Source organism: Ascaphus truei, chromosome 7, assembly GCF_040206685.1.
Source record: "Ascaphus truei isolate aAscTru1 chromosome 7, aAscTru1.hap1, whole genome shotgun sequence".
NCBI lineage: Eukaryota > Metazoa > Chordata > Amphibia > Anura > Ascaphidae > Ascaphus > Ascaphus truei.
In genome coordinates this window covers 64,216,517-64,228,389 of record NC_134489.1, presented here as the reverse complement: position 1 = coordinate 64,228,389, position 11,873 = coordinate 64,216,517, and the positions used below count along the sequence as shown (strand labels likewise).

The 11,873-nt window shown below is 52.3% G+C and overlaps 2 protein-coding genes across 13 annotated transcripts in view; both read right to left on the bottom strand.

Moving 5' to 3' along the window:
- LOC142499455 (uncharacterized) overlaps nucleotides 1–4,272 on the bottom strand; it is an 18,663-nt gene extending 14,391 nt beyond the window's left edge. For 8 of the 12 annotated variants that reach the window (XM_075608823.1, XM_075608830.1, XM_075608833.1 and 5 more), the window contains exon 1: nucleotides 3,359–3,637. The gene's annotated coding sequence lies outside the window, so the exon portion shown is untranslated. Of the gene's footprint in view, nucleotides 1–3,358; nucleotides 3,638–4,018 lie in introns of those variants that run through there. The other 4 variants (XR_012802680.1, XM_075608826.1, XM_075608827.1 and 1 more) reach the window with 4 other exon arrangements.
- A 721-nt stretch (nucleotides 4,273–4,993) lies between these two features.
- Nucleotides 4,994–11,873, bottom strand: part of PPP5C (protein phosphatase 5 catalytic subunit) — a 26,110-nt gene continuing 19,230 nt past the window's right edge. Inside the window, exons 12-13 of the mRNA XM_075608822.1 lie at nucleotides 5,857–5,938; nucleotides 4,994–5,429 (exon numbers count right to left, since the gene is read on the bottom strand). Of these exons, the coding sequence (XP_075464937.1) occupies nucleotides 5,367–5,429; nucleotides 5,857–5,938 (145 nt within the window). The 3' untranslated portion in view covers nucleotides 4,994–5,366. The remainder of the gene's footprint in view (nucleotides 5,430–5,856; nucleotides 5,939–11,873) is intronic.

The window sequence follows — 11,873 nt, the reverse complement described above, 5'->3', positions numbered from 1 at the left end:
GAAGAGTGAGGGGGGGGGAAGAGTGAGGGGGAGGGGGAAGAGTGAGGGAGGGGGGAAGAGTGAGGGAGGGGGAAGAGTGAGGAAGGGGGAAAGTGAGGGGGGGGGGGAAGAGTGAGGAGGGGGGGAAGAGGAGGGAGGGGGGGAAAGAGTGAGGGAGGGGGGGGGGGGAAGAGTGAGGGAGGGGGGGGGAAGAGTGAGGGAGGGGGGGGGAAGAGTGAGGGAGGGGGGGGGAAGAGTGAGGGAGGGGGGGGAAGAGTGAGGGAGGGGGGGAAGAGTGAGGGAGGGGGGGGAAGAGTGAGGGAGGGGGGGAAGAGTGAGGGAGGGGGAAGAGTGAGGGAGGGGAAGGTGAGGAAGGGGGAAGAGTGAGGGAGGGGGGGGAAGAGTGAGGGAGGGGGGGGGAAGAGTGAGGGAGGGGGGGGGAAGAGTGAGGTAGGGGGGGGAAGAGTGAGGAGGGGGGGGGAAGAGTGAGGGAGGGGGGGGAAGAGTGAGGGAGGGGGGGGGGAAGAGTGAGGGAGGGGGGGGAAGAGTGAGGGAGGGGGGGAAGAGTGAGGGAGGGGGGGAAGAGTGAGGGAGGGGGAAGAGTGAGGAAGGGGGGGAAGAGTGAGGGGAGGGGGGGGGGAAGAGTGAGGGAGGGGGGGAAGAGTGAGGGAGGGGGGGAAGAGTGAGGGAGGGGGAAGAGTGAGGGAGGGTGAAGAGTGAGGAAGGGGGGAAGAGTGAGGGAGGGGGGGGGAAGAGTGAGGGAGGGGGGGGGAAGAGTGAGGGAGGGGGAAGAGTGAGGGAGGGGGAAGAGTGAGGAAGGGGGGAAAAGTGAGGGAGGGGGGGGGAAGAGTGAGGGAGGGGGGGAAGAGTGAGGGAGGGGGGGGAAGAGTGAGGGAGGGGGGGGGGGGAAGAGTGAGGGAGGGGGGGGAAGAGTGAGGGAGGGGGGGGGAAGAGTGAGGGAGGGGGGGGAAGAGTGAGGAGGGGGGGAAGAGTGAGGGAGGGGGGGAAGAGTGAGGGAGGGGGGGGAAGAGTGAGGGAGGGGGGGGAAGAGTGAGGGAGGGGGGGGAAGGAGTGAGGGAGGGGGGGGAAGAGTGAGGGAGGGGGAAGAGTGAGGGAGGGTGAAGAGTGAGGAAGGGGGGAAGAGTGAGGGAGGGTGAAGAGTGAGGAGGGGGAAGAGTGAGGGAGGGGGGGGGAAGAGTGAGGGAGGGGGGGGAAGAGTGAGGGAGGGGGGGGGGAAGAGTGAGGGAGGGGGGGGGAAGAGTGAGGGAGGGGGGGGGGAAAGAGTGAGGTAGGGGGGGAAGAGTGAGGTAGGGGGGGGAAGAGTGAGGAGGGGGGAAGAGTGAGGGAGGGGGGGGAAGAGTGAGGAGGGGGGGAAGAGTGAGGGAGGGGGGGGAAGAGTGAGGGAGGGGGGGGGGAAGAGTGAGGGAGGGGGGGGAAGAGTGAGGGAGGGGGGGAAGAGTGAGGGAGGGGGAAGAGTGAGGGAGGGGGAGAGTGAGGAGGGGGGAAGAGTGAGGGAGGGGGGGAAGAGTGAGGGAGGGGGGGGAAGAGTGAGGGAGGGGGGGAAGAGTGAGGGATGGGGGGGGAAGAGTGAGGGATGGGGGGGGAAGGAGTGAGGGAGGGAGGGGGGGAAGAGTGAGGGAGGGGGGGAAGAGTGAGGGGGGGAAGAGTGAGGGAGGGGGGGAAGAGTGAGGGAGGGGGGGAAGAGTGAGGAGGGGGGGGGGGAAGAGTGAGGGAGGGGGGGGGAAGAGTGAGGGAGGGGGGGAAGAGTGAGGGAGGGGGGGAAGAGTGAGGGAGGGGGGGGAAGAGTGAGGGAGGGGGGAAGAGTGAGGAGGGGGGAAGAGTGAGGGAGGGGGAAGAGTGAGGGAGGGGGAAGAGTGAGGGAGGGGGGAAGAGTGAGGGAGGGGGGGAAGAGTGAGGGAGGTGGGGGGGAAGAGTGAGGGAGGGGGAAGAGTGAGGGAGGGGGGGAAGAGTGAGGGAGGGGGGGGAGAGTGAGGGAGGGGAAGAGGGGGAAGAGTGAGGGAGGGGGGGGGAAAGAGTGAGGGAGGGGGGGAAGAGTGAGGAGGGGGGAAGAGTGAGGGGGGGAGAGTGAGGGAGGGGGGAAGAGTGGAGGGAGGGGGAAGAGTGAGGGAGGGGGGGAAGAAGAGAGAGGGGGGAAGAGTGAGGGGGGAAGAGTGTGGGAGGGGGGAAGAGTGAGGGAGGGGGGAAGAGTGAGGGAGGGGGGGGAAGAGTGAGGGGGGAAGAGTGAGGGGGGAGTGAGGGGGGAGAGTGAGGGGGGGGAGAGTGAGGGGGGGGAGAGTGAGGGGGGGGGGAAGAGTGAGGAGGGGGGAAGAGTGAGGGGGGGGGGGAGAGTGATGGGGGGAAAGAGTGAGGGAGGGGGGGGAAGAGTGAGGAGGGGGGAAGAGTGAGGGGGGGGGGAGAGTGAGGGAGGGGGAAGAGTGAGGGAGGGGGAAGAGTGAGGGAGGGGGAAGAGTGAGGGAGGGGGAAGAGTGAGGGAGGGGGGGAAGAAGAGAGAGGGGGGGAAGAGTGAGGGGGGAAGAGTGTGGGAGGGGGGGAAGAGTGAGGGAGGGGGGGGAAGAGTGAGGGGGGGAAGAGTGAGGGGGGGAGTGAGGGGGGGGGAGAGTGAGGGGGGGGAGAGTGAGGGGGGGGGAGGAGAGAGGGGGGGGAGAGTGAGAGTGGAGGTGGGGAGAGTGAGGGGGAAGAGTGAGGGAGGGGGGGAAGAAGAGAGAGGGGGGGAAGAGTGAGGGAGGGGGGGAAGAGTGAGGGGGGGACGAGTGAGGAGGGGGGGCGAAGAGTGAGGGAGGGGGACGAGTGAGGGAGGGGAAGAGTGAGGAGGGTGGAAGAGTGAGGGAGGGGGAAGAGTGAGGGAGGCGTGGGGGGGAAAGAGTGAGGGAGGAGTGGGGGGGAAAGCAGTGAGGGAGGAGTGGGGGGAAGAGTGAGGGAGGAGTGGGGGGGAAGAGTGAGGGAGGAGTGGGGGGGAAGAGTGAGGGAAGAGTGAGGGAGGAGTGGGGGGGTGAAGAGTTTGGGGGAAGAGTGAGGGAGGAGTGGGGGGGGAAGAGTGAGGGAGGAGTGGGGGGGAAAGAGTGAGGGAGTGGGGGGGAAGAGTGAGGGAGGAGGGGGTGGGGAAGAGTGGGGGAGGAGGGGGATGGGGAAGAGTGGGGGAGGAGGGGATGGGGAAGAGTGGGGGAGGAGGAGGTGGGGAAAAGTGGGGGAGGAGGAGGTGGGGAAGAGTGAGGGAGGAGTGGGAGAAGAGTGAGGGAGGAGGGGGGGGAGAGTGAGAGGGAGGAGGGGGGATGCGTGAGGGAGGCAAAAGAGTGAATGAGAGGGTGAGTAACAGAAGGAAGAAACTGGAACATGCACTATGTTTAGAGACGTATCTCACCAACCAGGCATACTGGAAAGGTATACGGATTGTACCCCTTCTCCTCTCCCCGCAGGGTCACCGAGTTACCCCCAAGATAGATGTTGCCCCAGAACCCAGGCTGCAGGGAATTCCCGGGGGCAACTCTGCGCTGATACTGCTGGAGACAAGCACGCAGGAAGGTCTGGCAAGGGTGTGTGCATGGAGAGGGTGTGTGCATGGAGAGGGTGTGCGCCGCAGCAGTGCCCATCAGACAGGATACCTCCCTCATTGTGCAGAGAGAGGCGTCGGAGCAGAAAGGAGCCAGTGGGGGAGGCAGCCTGGAGGGGAAGTGGGGGGGAGGCAGCCTGGAGGGGAAGGGGGGGGGGGGGGAGGTGTTACAGTGACACAGGTGCACCTGTCACACATGTGATTACATTTTCCCGGTGTAAACAGCTGACATCCGGCTCCAAAACCAACAACTTTAGCACACAGTGACACACTGACACAATGTGGAACACAGTGACAAAATGATACAATGCGAGTGTCACACAATGCGACAATGAATTAACACACAATCCCATACAGTGACACACAAAGTGACACAGCGAGAGCTACAGGAGGCAGAGTGAAACATCCAGGGCCACACACGATCACAGAGGCACATACCAAGTGACAAAGTGGCAGTTGTCACATCCTCACCTGTGCATGAAGCATTAGAAGCAGCAGTTGCAGACACGGCACGGTCATAACATGGGCGGTCACTCCGAGTCTATCACACTATCGCTGTTTTACAGTCACTCAGCCTGTCTCCCAACGTCACATCCCCTCTCCGTGCCCCCTCCCCAGGTCTGCTTATGAGTGAGGAGCCGTCTCCTCTCTCGACATCTCTGGGAGAGGCCGTCTCACTCTGCCACCCCTCCCACCTCCCCTCCCTTTTTTCCAACTCTCAACCTGACATCAGACACAGCTGGGGGTGTGTATGTAGTGTGCGTGTAGTATGTAATGTGTGTATGTACATTTAATGTATACAGTGTGTATGTATACATCCTCTTCAGCCCTTGCACATCCACTGCGTTGCAGCCCCTTCTCCCCGTTGCTCTGATACATTTTCTGATTCCGTGCTCCCATGTTACTTTTGGTCGTTGTCTTAGTCTTTTAATCTCCCTTGGAATCCAGTCGAGTACCATCTTTGTCCAAAGATGGTAATTTCTTCTTGCGATAAGTCCGGCCCACTGCCATTTTAATTTCTTCACCCGTGTGATGATGTCACTGACTTGTTTCGTTTCTAACCCATTCATTATTTATCCTGTCGCTTCGGGTCATACCCAGCATACATCTCCTCACACTTCTTTGTGTTGTCTGAAGCTATAATAATAGCAGAAATAGTCAGGCACTCAAACACTGAATATATCATTTATTTCGATCTTTCTTGTGAAAGAAGCAAAAACAGCTAAACAAATGATATAGTCTGATTTTGGAGTGTCGCCTATTTTTGCTATGATACCATGACCTGTGTAACCAGGCAGATTTAGCACGCACACTAACCCTGTAACCTAGAAGTCTGCGTGCGTGGATTTTCTTATGCGTGTAAGCGAGCGTTTGAGTGCACAAGTGTGCGTATAAATACATGCGACACTCCCTCCCCCCGCACAGGTGACAGTGACACAGAGCAGGTCATGTGATCAGAATCTTTATTAGAAGCTCTTTAATTACACACAGCGCATGGTTTACATGGGGGCGCATAGGGGTATACAGGAGGGAATGGGGTGTATGATTATTGTGCGTTTCTAGCAGATACAACCCCCCCCCCCTCCCAGTTACACAATCTCTCACACATCCGCATCTCACACACACCTACCCACATGTGCCACGCTCGCGACTCGCGCATCAGGCGTACACGTCACACACACTCCCTATTTGCCCCCTCACACCAGGGTATTAAAAATATCCCTCATTCCTCTGTCATCCGACACACCCCATCCCTCCCCCACAAGAGATACTGCCCTAACCACCCCCGGGAGAGCCAACGTCAGCGACAGGCGCCTCCTCACATCATCCCCATCTGCAGGAGGGAGTTGGCGTACAGCATCGGCTTCACATTGGGGTGCGGCTGTGAGAGAGAAAATAGGGGAGCAGGGGGGGGGGAGGGAGAAGGAGAGAGGGAGATAGAGAGAAGGGCGGGGGAGAGAGATGGGGGTGGGAAGGAACGGGAGAGAGAGCGAGTCAGCATAACAAACAGAAGTGACCACTCCGCCTCCCCTTTCCCTAAAGGCGAGCCATTCTTTTTCTCCCCCTCCACTCACACACACACAGGGCAACACAGACACGTCCCCCCGCAGGGTAACAGTGACAGAATGGGCCTGCCAGTCTGTCCCTCCCCGCACAGGGCGACACAGACACGTCCCCCCGCAGGGTAACAGTGACAGAATGGGCCTGCCAGTCTGTCCCTCCCCGCACAGGGTGACACAGACACGTCCCCCCGCAGGGTAACAGTGACAGAATGGGCCTGCCAGCACAGGGTGACACACAGGACTTACCACTGCTTCGAACTGGTGGAATTTGGGTTTGAGGTCGGAGCCGCTGAGATGTATATATGCACCTTTATTTCCCATCTGATCACTGAGTGTGAAAGAGAAAGAGTGTGAGGGAGAGAGGGACAGAGGTCGGTTGAAAGAAGGGGACAGAGGGGTATGGGAGAGAACAAAAAAAAAAAGGAGGGGGGCAAAGAGATGGAGAACCTCATTTTAATAGCTTGCAACAACAAAAACGATATGTATGATAACATGGTAAATTACAGTTGAAAAAAAAAGCAACAAAACCATGTAAAAGTCAAGGATTATAATATCCTTAATGCACAATCTGCATAAGTACACATGAAAAGTAAGGCAAACGCTGAAAGAGCCCTGCAATCCCCAGAAACGTAAGAAATACTTTATTGGACATGCACCACAACAAGGTCAAACTCCACGTGACACAAACCAAGCAGCGAAAGATCTAAACGCAATTATGCACAGAGCAGCAAGGAACTCACGGACAACTAAATCCAGTGATAAACATTGCCTGCTTCCAACACACGCTGCAGGAATACAAAAGAACATTAACTGTCCCAAAGACAGCCTACACAAAGAAAAAGCCGTCTAAGTGAAGAGGCAACGAAGAATATTTCCTTCTAGAACACGTGGAAGGGCATCAAACCCAAAACTAGAGCGGATTTGCCAATATAAAATGGGAAAATCTTTACGGGAAATTTCCAGCACCTATATAACAAATATAAAAACACAAGAACAAACATGTGCACAAGAGAAACTGCACACACTGGAAACTGCAATCAACGATTACCAAACAATGCTAAACAAGCCAACACCAATACAGGAATGTAAATAATGCCTGCTGGCCCTCAGATCCAGAAAACATGTGGCTACCTAGGATGCTGAACTTAATGCTGAAACATACTGTAGCAGCCTGCAAGTCAAAGAGGCTCTCATACAGTGTTTTTTTTTAAACCTTTTTGTGATTGAGGAACCCTCTAATTATATTGTGAAGTTCTGAGGAACCCCAACCCTCTTTAATGGTCATCAGAGATCAGATGTATTGCCGGGAACCCTTTAGGGATCCTCGGGGAAGCCAAGGCTTCCTAGGAACCCCCGTTGAAAAACACTGCTCGAACAAAACTATAAATGTTACAGTCTGGGCATTTTCCAGAGACGAGGTGAGGTGGGCTGCCAACACCAATATAGCAACATGCAGATACCACCGACCTAAAGAACTAGGAGAGGGGTCAGTGTCATTAGTAATAGCAGTAACTATTCTGTAGCATCTAACAAAACATTACTCCAAATCCTAACTGGATGCAAAAGTATACACACAAGTCAGATTGTTTTTCTCCCAAAACAGAACCACTGAACACATCTTTACCTTACTGGTTAACAAACGGGTAACAAAAAGTACCAATTCAATATTCTTATCGTTTATTTCTAAAGCGCCAACATATTTTGCAGTGCGGTACAATGGAGGTACAGAGATTTGATCATTACATAAACAGAGTTACATACAAATAAGGACAAACATGCAAACAGATCCAAAGAGGTAATGAGGGCCCTGCTCTTGAAAGCTTACAATATTCCTGCAGTCACTGTGTGTGTATATAGCAGGGAATATTCCCCCACAGTCATTGTGTGTGTATATAGCAATGAATATTCCCCACAGTCACTGTGTGTGTATATAGCAGGGAATATTCCCCACAGTCACTGTGTGTATATAGCAGGGAATATTCCCCACAGTCACTGTGTGTGTATATAGCAGGGAATATTCCTGCAGTCACTGTGTGTGTATATAGCAGGGAATATTCCCCACAGTCACTGTGTGTGTATATAGCAGGGAATATTCCTGCAGTCACTGTGTGTGTATATAGCAGGGAATATTCCCCACAGTCACTGTGTGTGTATATAGCAGGGAATATTCCCCACAGTCACTGTGTGTGTATATAGCAGGGAATATTCCTGCAGTCACTGTGTGTGTATATAGCAGGGAATATTCCCCAGTCACTGTGTGTATATAGCAGGGAATATTCCTGCAGTCACTGTGTGTGTATATAGCAGGGAATATTCCCCACAGTCACTGTGTGTATATATAGCAGGGAATATTCCCCACAGTCACTGTGTGTGTATATAGCAGGGAATATTCCTGCAGTCACTGTGTGTGTATATAGCAGGGAATATTCCCCACAGTCACTGTGTGTATATAGCAGGGAATATTCCTGCAGTCACTGTGTGTGTATATAGCAGGGAATATTCCCCACAGTCACTGTGTGTGTATATAGCAGGGAATATTCCTGCAGTCACTGTGTGTGTATATAGCAGGGAATATTCCCCACAGTCACTGTGTGTGTATATAGCAGGGAATATTCCTGCAGTCCCTGTGTGTGTATATAGCAGGGAATATTCCTGCAGTCACTGTGTGTGTATATAGCAGGGAATATTCCTGCAGTCACTGTGTGTGTATATAGCAGGGAATATTCCTGCAGTCACTGTGTGTGTATATAGCAGGGAATATTCCTGCAGTCACTGTGTGTGTATATAGCAGGGAATATTCCCCACAGTCACTGTGTGTGTATATAGCAGGGAATATTCCTGCAGTCACTGTGTGTGTATATAGCAGGGAATATTCCCCACAGTCACTGTGTGTGTATATAGCAGGGAATATTCCTGCAGTCCCTGTGTGTGTATATAGCAGGGAATATTCCTGCAGTCACTGTGTGTGTATATAGCAGGGAATATTCCTGCAGTCACTGTGTGTGTATATAGCAGGGAATATTCCTGCAGTCACTGTGTGTGTATATAGCAGGGAATATTCCCCACAGTCAGTGTGTGTGTATATAGCAGGGAATATTCCCCACAGTCACTGTGTGTGTATATAGCAGGGAATATTCCTGCAGTCACTGTGTGTGTATATAGCAGGGAATATTCCCCACAGTCACTGTGTGTGTATATAGCAGGGAATATTCCCCACAGTCAGTGTGTGTGTATATAGCAGGGAATATTCCCCACAGTCACTGTGTGTGTATATAGCAGGGAATATTCCTGCAGTCACTGTGTGTGTATATAGCAGGGAATATTCCTGCAGTCACTGTGTGTGTATATAGCAGGGAATATTCCTGCAGTCACTGTGTGTGTATATAGCAGGGAATATTCCTGCAGTCACTGTGTGTGTATATAGCAGGGAATATTCCCCACAGTCACTGTGTGTATATAGCAGGGAATATTCCTGCAGTCACTGTGTGTGTATATAGCAGGGAATATTCCCCACAGTCACTGTGTGTGTATATAGCAGGGAATATTCCTGCAGTCACTGTGTGTGTATATAGCAGGGAATATTCCCCACAGTCACTGTGTGTGTATATAGCAGGGAATATTCCTGCAGTCCCTGTGTGTGTATATAGCAGGGAATATTCCTGCAGTCACTGTGTGTGTATATAGCAGGGAATATTCCTGCAGTCACTGTGTGTGTATATAGCAGGGAATATTCCTGCAGTCACTGTGTGTGTATATAGCAGGGAATATTCCTGCAGTCACTGTGTGTGTATATAGCAGGGAATATTCCTGCAGTCACTGTGTGTGTATATAGCAGGGAATATTCCTGCAGTCACTGTGTGTGTATATAGCAGGGAATATTCCTGCAGTCACTGTGTGTGTATATAGCAGGGAATATTCCTGCAGTCACTGTGTGTGTATATAGCAGGGAATATTCCCCACAGTCACTGTGTGTATATAGCAGGGAATATTCCTGCAGTCACTGTGTGTGTATATAGCAGGGAATATTCCCCACAGTCAGTGTGTGTGTATATAGCAGGGAATATTCCCCACAGTCACTGTGTGTGTATATAGCAGGGAATATTCCTGCAGTCACTGTGTGTGTATATAGCAGGGAATATTCCCCACAGTCACTCTGTGTGTATATAGCAGGGAATATTCCCCACAGTCAGTGTGTGTGTATATAGCAGGGAATATTCCCCACAGTCACTGTGTGTGTATATAGCAGGGAATATTCCTGCAGTCACTGTGTGTGTATATAGCAGGGAATATTCCTGCAGTCACTGTGTGTGTATATAGCAGGGAATATTCCTGCAGTCACTGTGTGTGTATATAGCAGGGAATATTCCTGCAGTCACTGTGTGTGTATATAGCAGGGAATATTCCTGCAGTCACTGTGTGTGTATATAGCAGGGAATATTCCCCACAGTCACTGTGTGTGTATATAGCAGGGAATATTCCTGCAGTCACTGTGTGTGTGTACAGATGCAACCAGTAGGTTTGTCGCGTAGTCGGCCAGGAATCCCCGCGATCAGACTAATTGCCAGTCAGGATTAACACAGCGTGGGTCCCTGCTTCTGACTGGGACTCCCGCTGTGTTAGGCCGCGGCCATAGTTTATCCGACGTCTCTCGCGCCAAAGGCAAACAACTGGAGGCCAAAATTCATGTCCAAAGATCGCGCGAGCACGGGATCGCCGAGGCGGCGGATGCATGCCGAGACGAACTTGTTTGAATTTGCCACGCGATGGGCAGGTCACGTGCGTGGTTGAGCCAATGAGGGCGATACGCTCACGTGACGTCACGGGCACGCCCCCGCCACCCATCGTGCAACCCGGCAGGCCACGGATCTCTTCAAGTACAGGCGCGCGTGACGTCACGCGCTCGTTCGCGGAGCACACCTACTATGGACCTTAGTCAGTCTGGAAGAGATGCCCAGTGAGAGTAGACAGAATCAGTCCCTCTCTTTGCGCACCTCTAGCAAGCGATCAAGCTGCTTTTATTTTATTTTAACATAGGATTGAAACAGGGGGTCTCCGGGAGATGCACCGCATTTATTTCAGCCCCGGGGACCCCCTGCTTCCCGAGTTACAGGTCCCGGTATATCCTGCAGGTTGAAGTGTCCCGGCCACGTGACGCGGGTGAATTAAACTTGCAAATGATTCCGGCACCCCATACCGGGGCCTGTAACTCTGGAAGTAGGGGGTCACTAGGGCCGAAATTAATGCACTTCAGCTCCGGCAACCCCCTGCTTCAATCCTATGTAATTAAAATAAAAAGCAGCTACATTACCTTACCTCCTCTGAAAGCAACAGAGGATTCTGCACTTCTGCACATCATGCTGATGAGGATTATTGATTCGTTGGTCAAGAATTGTTGGTGCTGCAGTTTGATGAGGAGGATGAATCAATCTTAATCCCGGCAAGGGTAAGAAGCACTTGGATTGTATTTAATTAGTATACTGAACAGATGCCCCCGCTAGTATACTGTACTCAACTTTATTGACGGTGACAGAAAGTCTAGTCACCACATGTATGTGTACTAGATCCAGAGTCTCACCGCAGTACTCTTACTAGGATCACAGCTGCATCTGTGTTGCTTTAAAACACTTTATTTTCTTTATTGACTATTAAAAATATATTTTTTTATACTATTACACTTATCAACTTTAATCAGGCGAGTGCCCAAACTAGGCTCCTTTTCTTGCTTCAGTTCTTATTTTATTTGTGTATTTTTTTTTTAGGATTGGCAATGGGTTTATCTGTGCCCCTTTGAGGGTATAGATAATCACAGTGACAATCAATCAATGCATTTTTTGGCTGTTTCTTTTAAATTTTTTGGATTTTTTTTTTTAGGTTGCCCATTCATTGCCATGTTGGTTATCCTTGTACCCATTGTGGACATAGTTTACCACAGTGACAATCAATGGGTTTATTGGCTGCCGTGTAATGTATTGTACAGTACTGTAATGTCAATTTTATTTTAGTGTGTGTTGATTTATCTTTCTAAAATAAATAGGCAAAAGCGCGATTAGCTCCATTTGGCTACTAGTGCTTTTGCCCATTTGTATGTGTGGTGATTGGGGTAGAGGGAGAGGGGATGGGTGTAGTTGTCCCAGGGAGGGTGGTTAGGTCTCCGGATTGGGTAGCGGGAGGGGTCCAACCCCTTAATTATCATAGCAGTTAATAACCACTAAGGTGATTAACCGGTTACAGGCCAGTAGTTAATTTTTTTTTATTTTACCGTC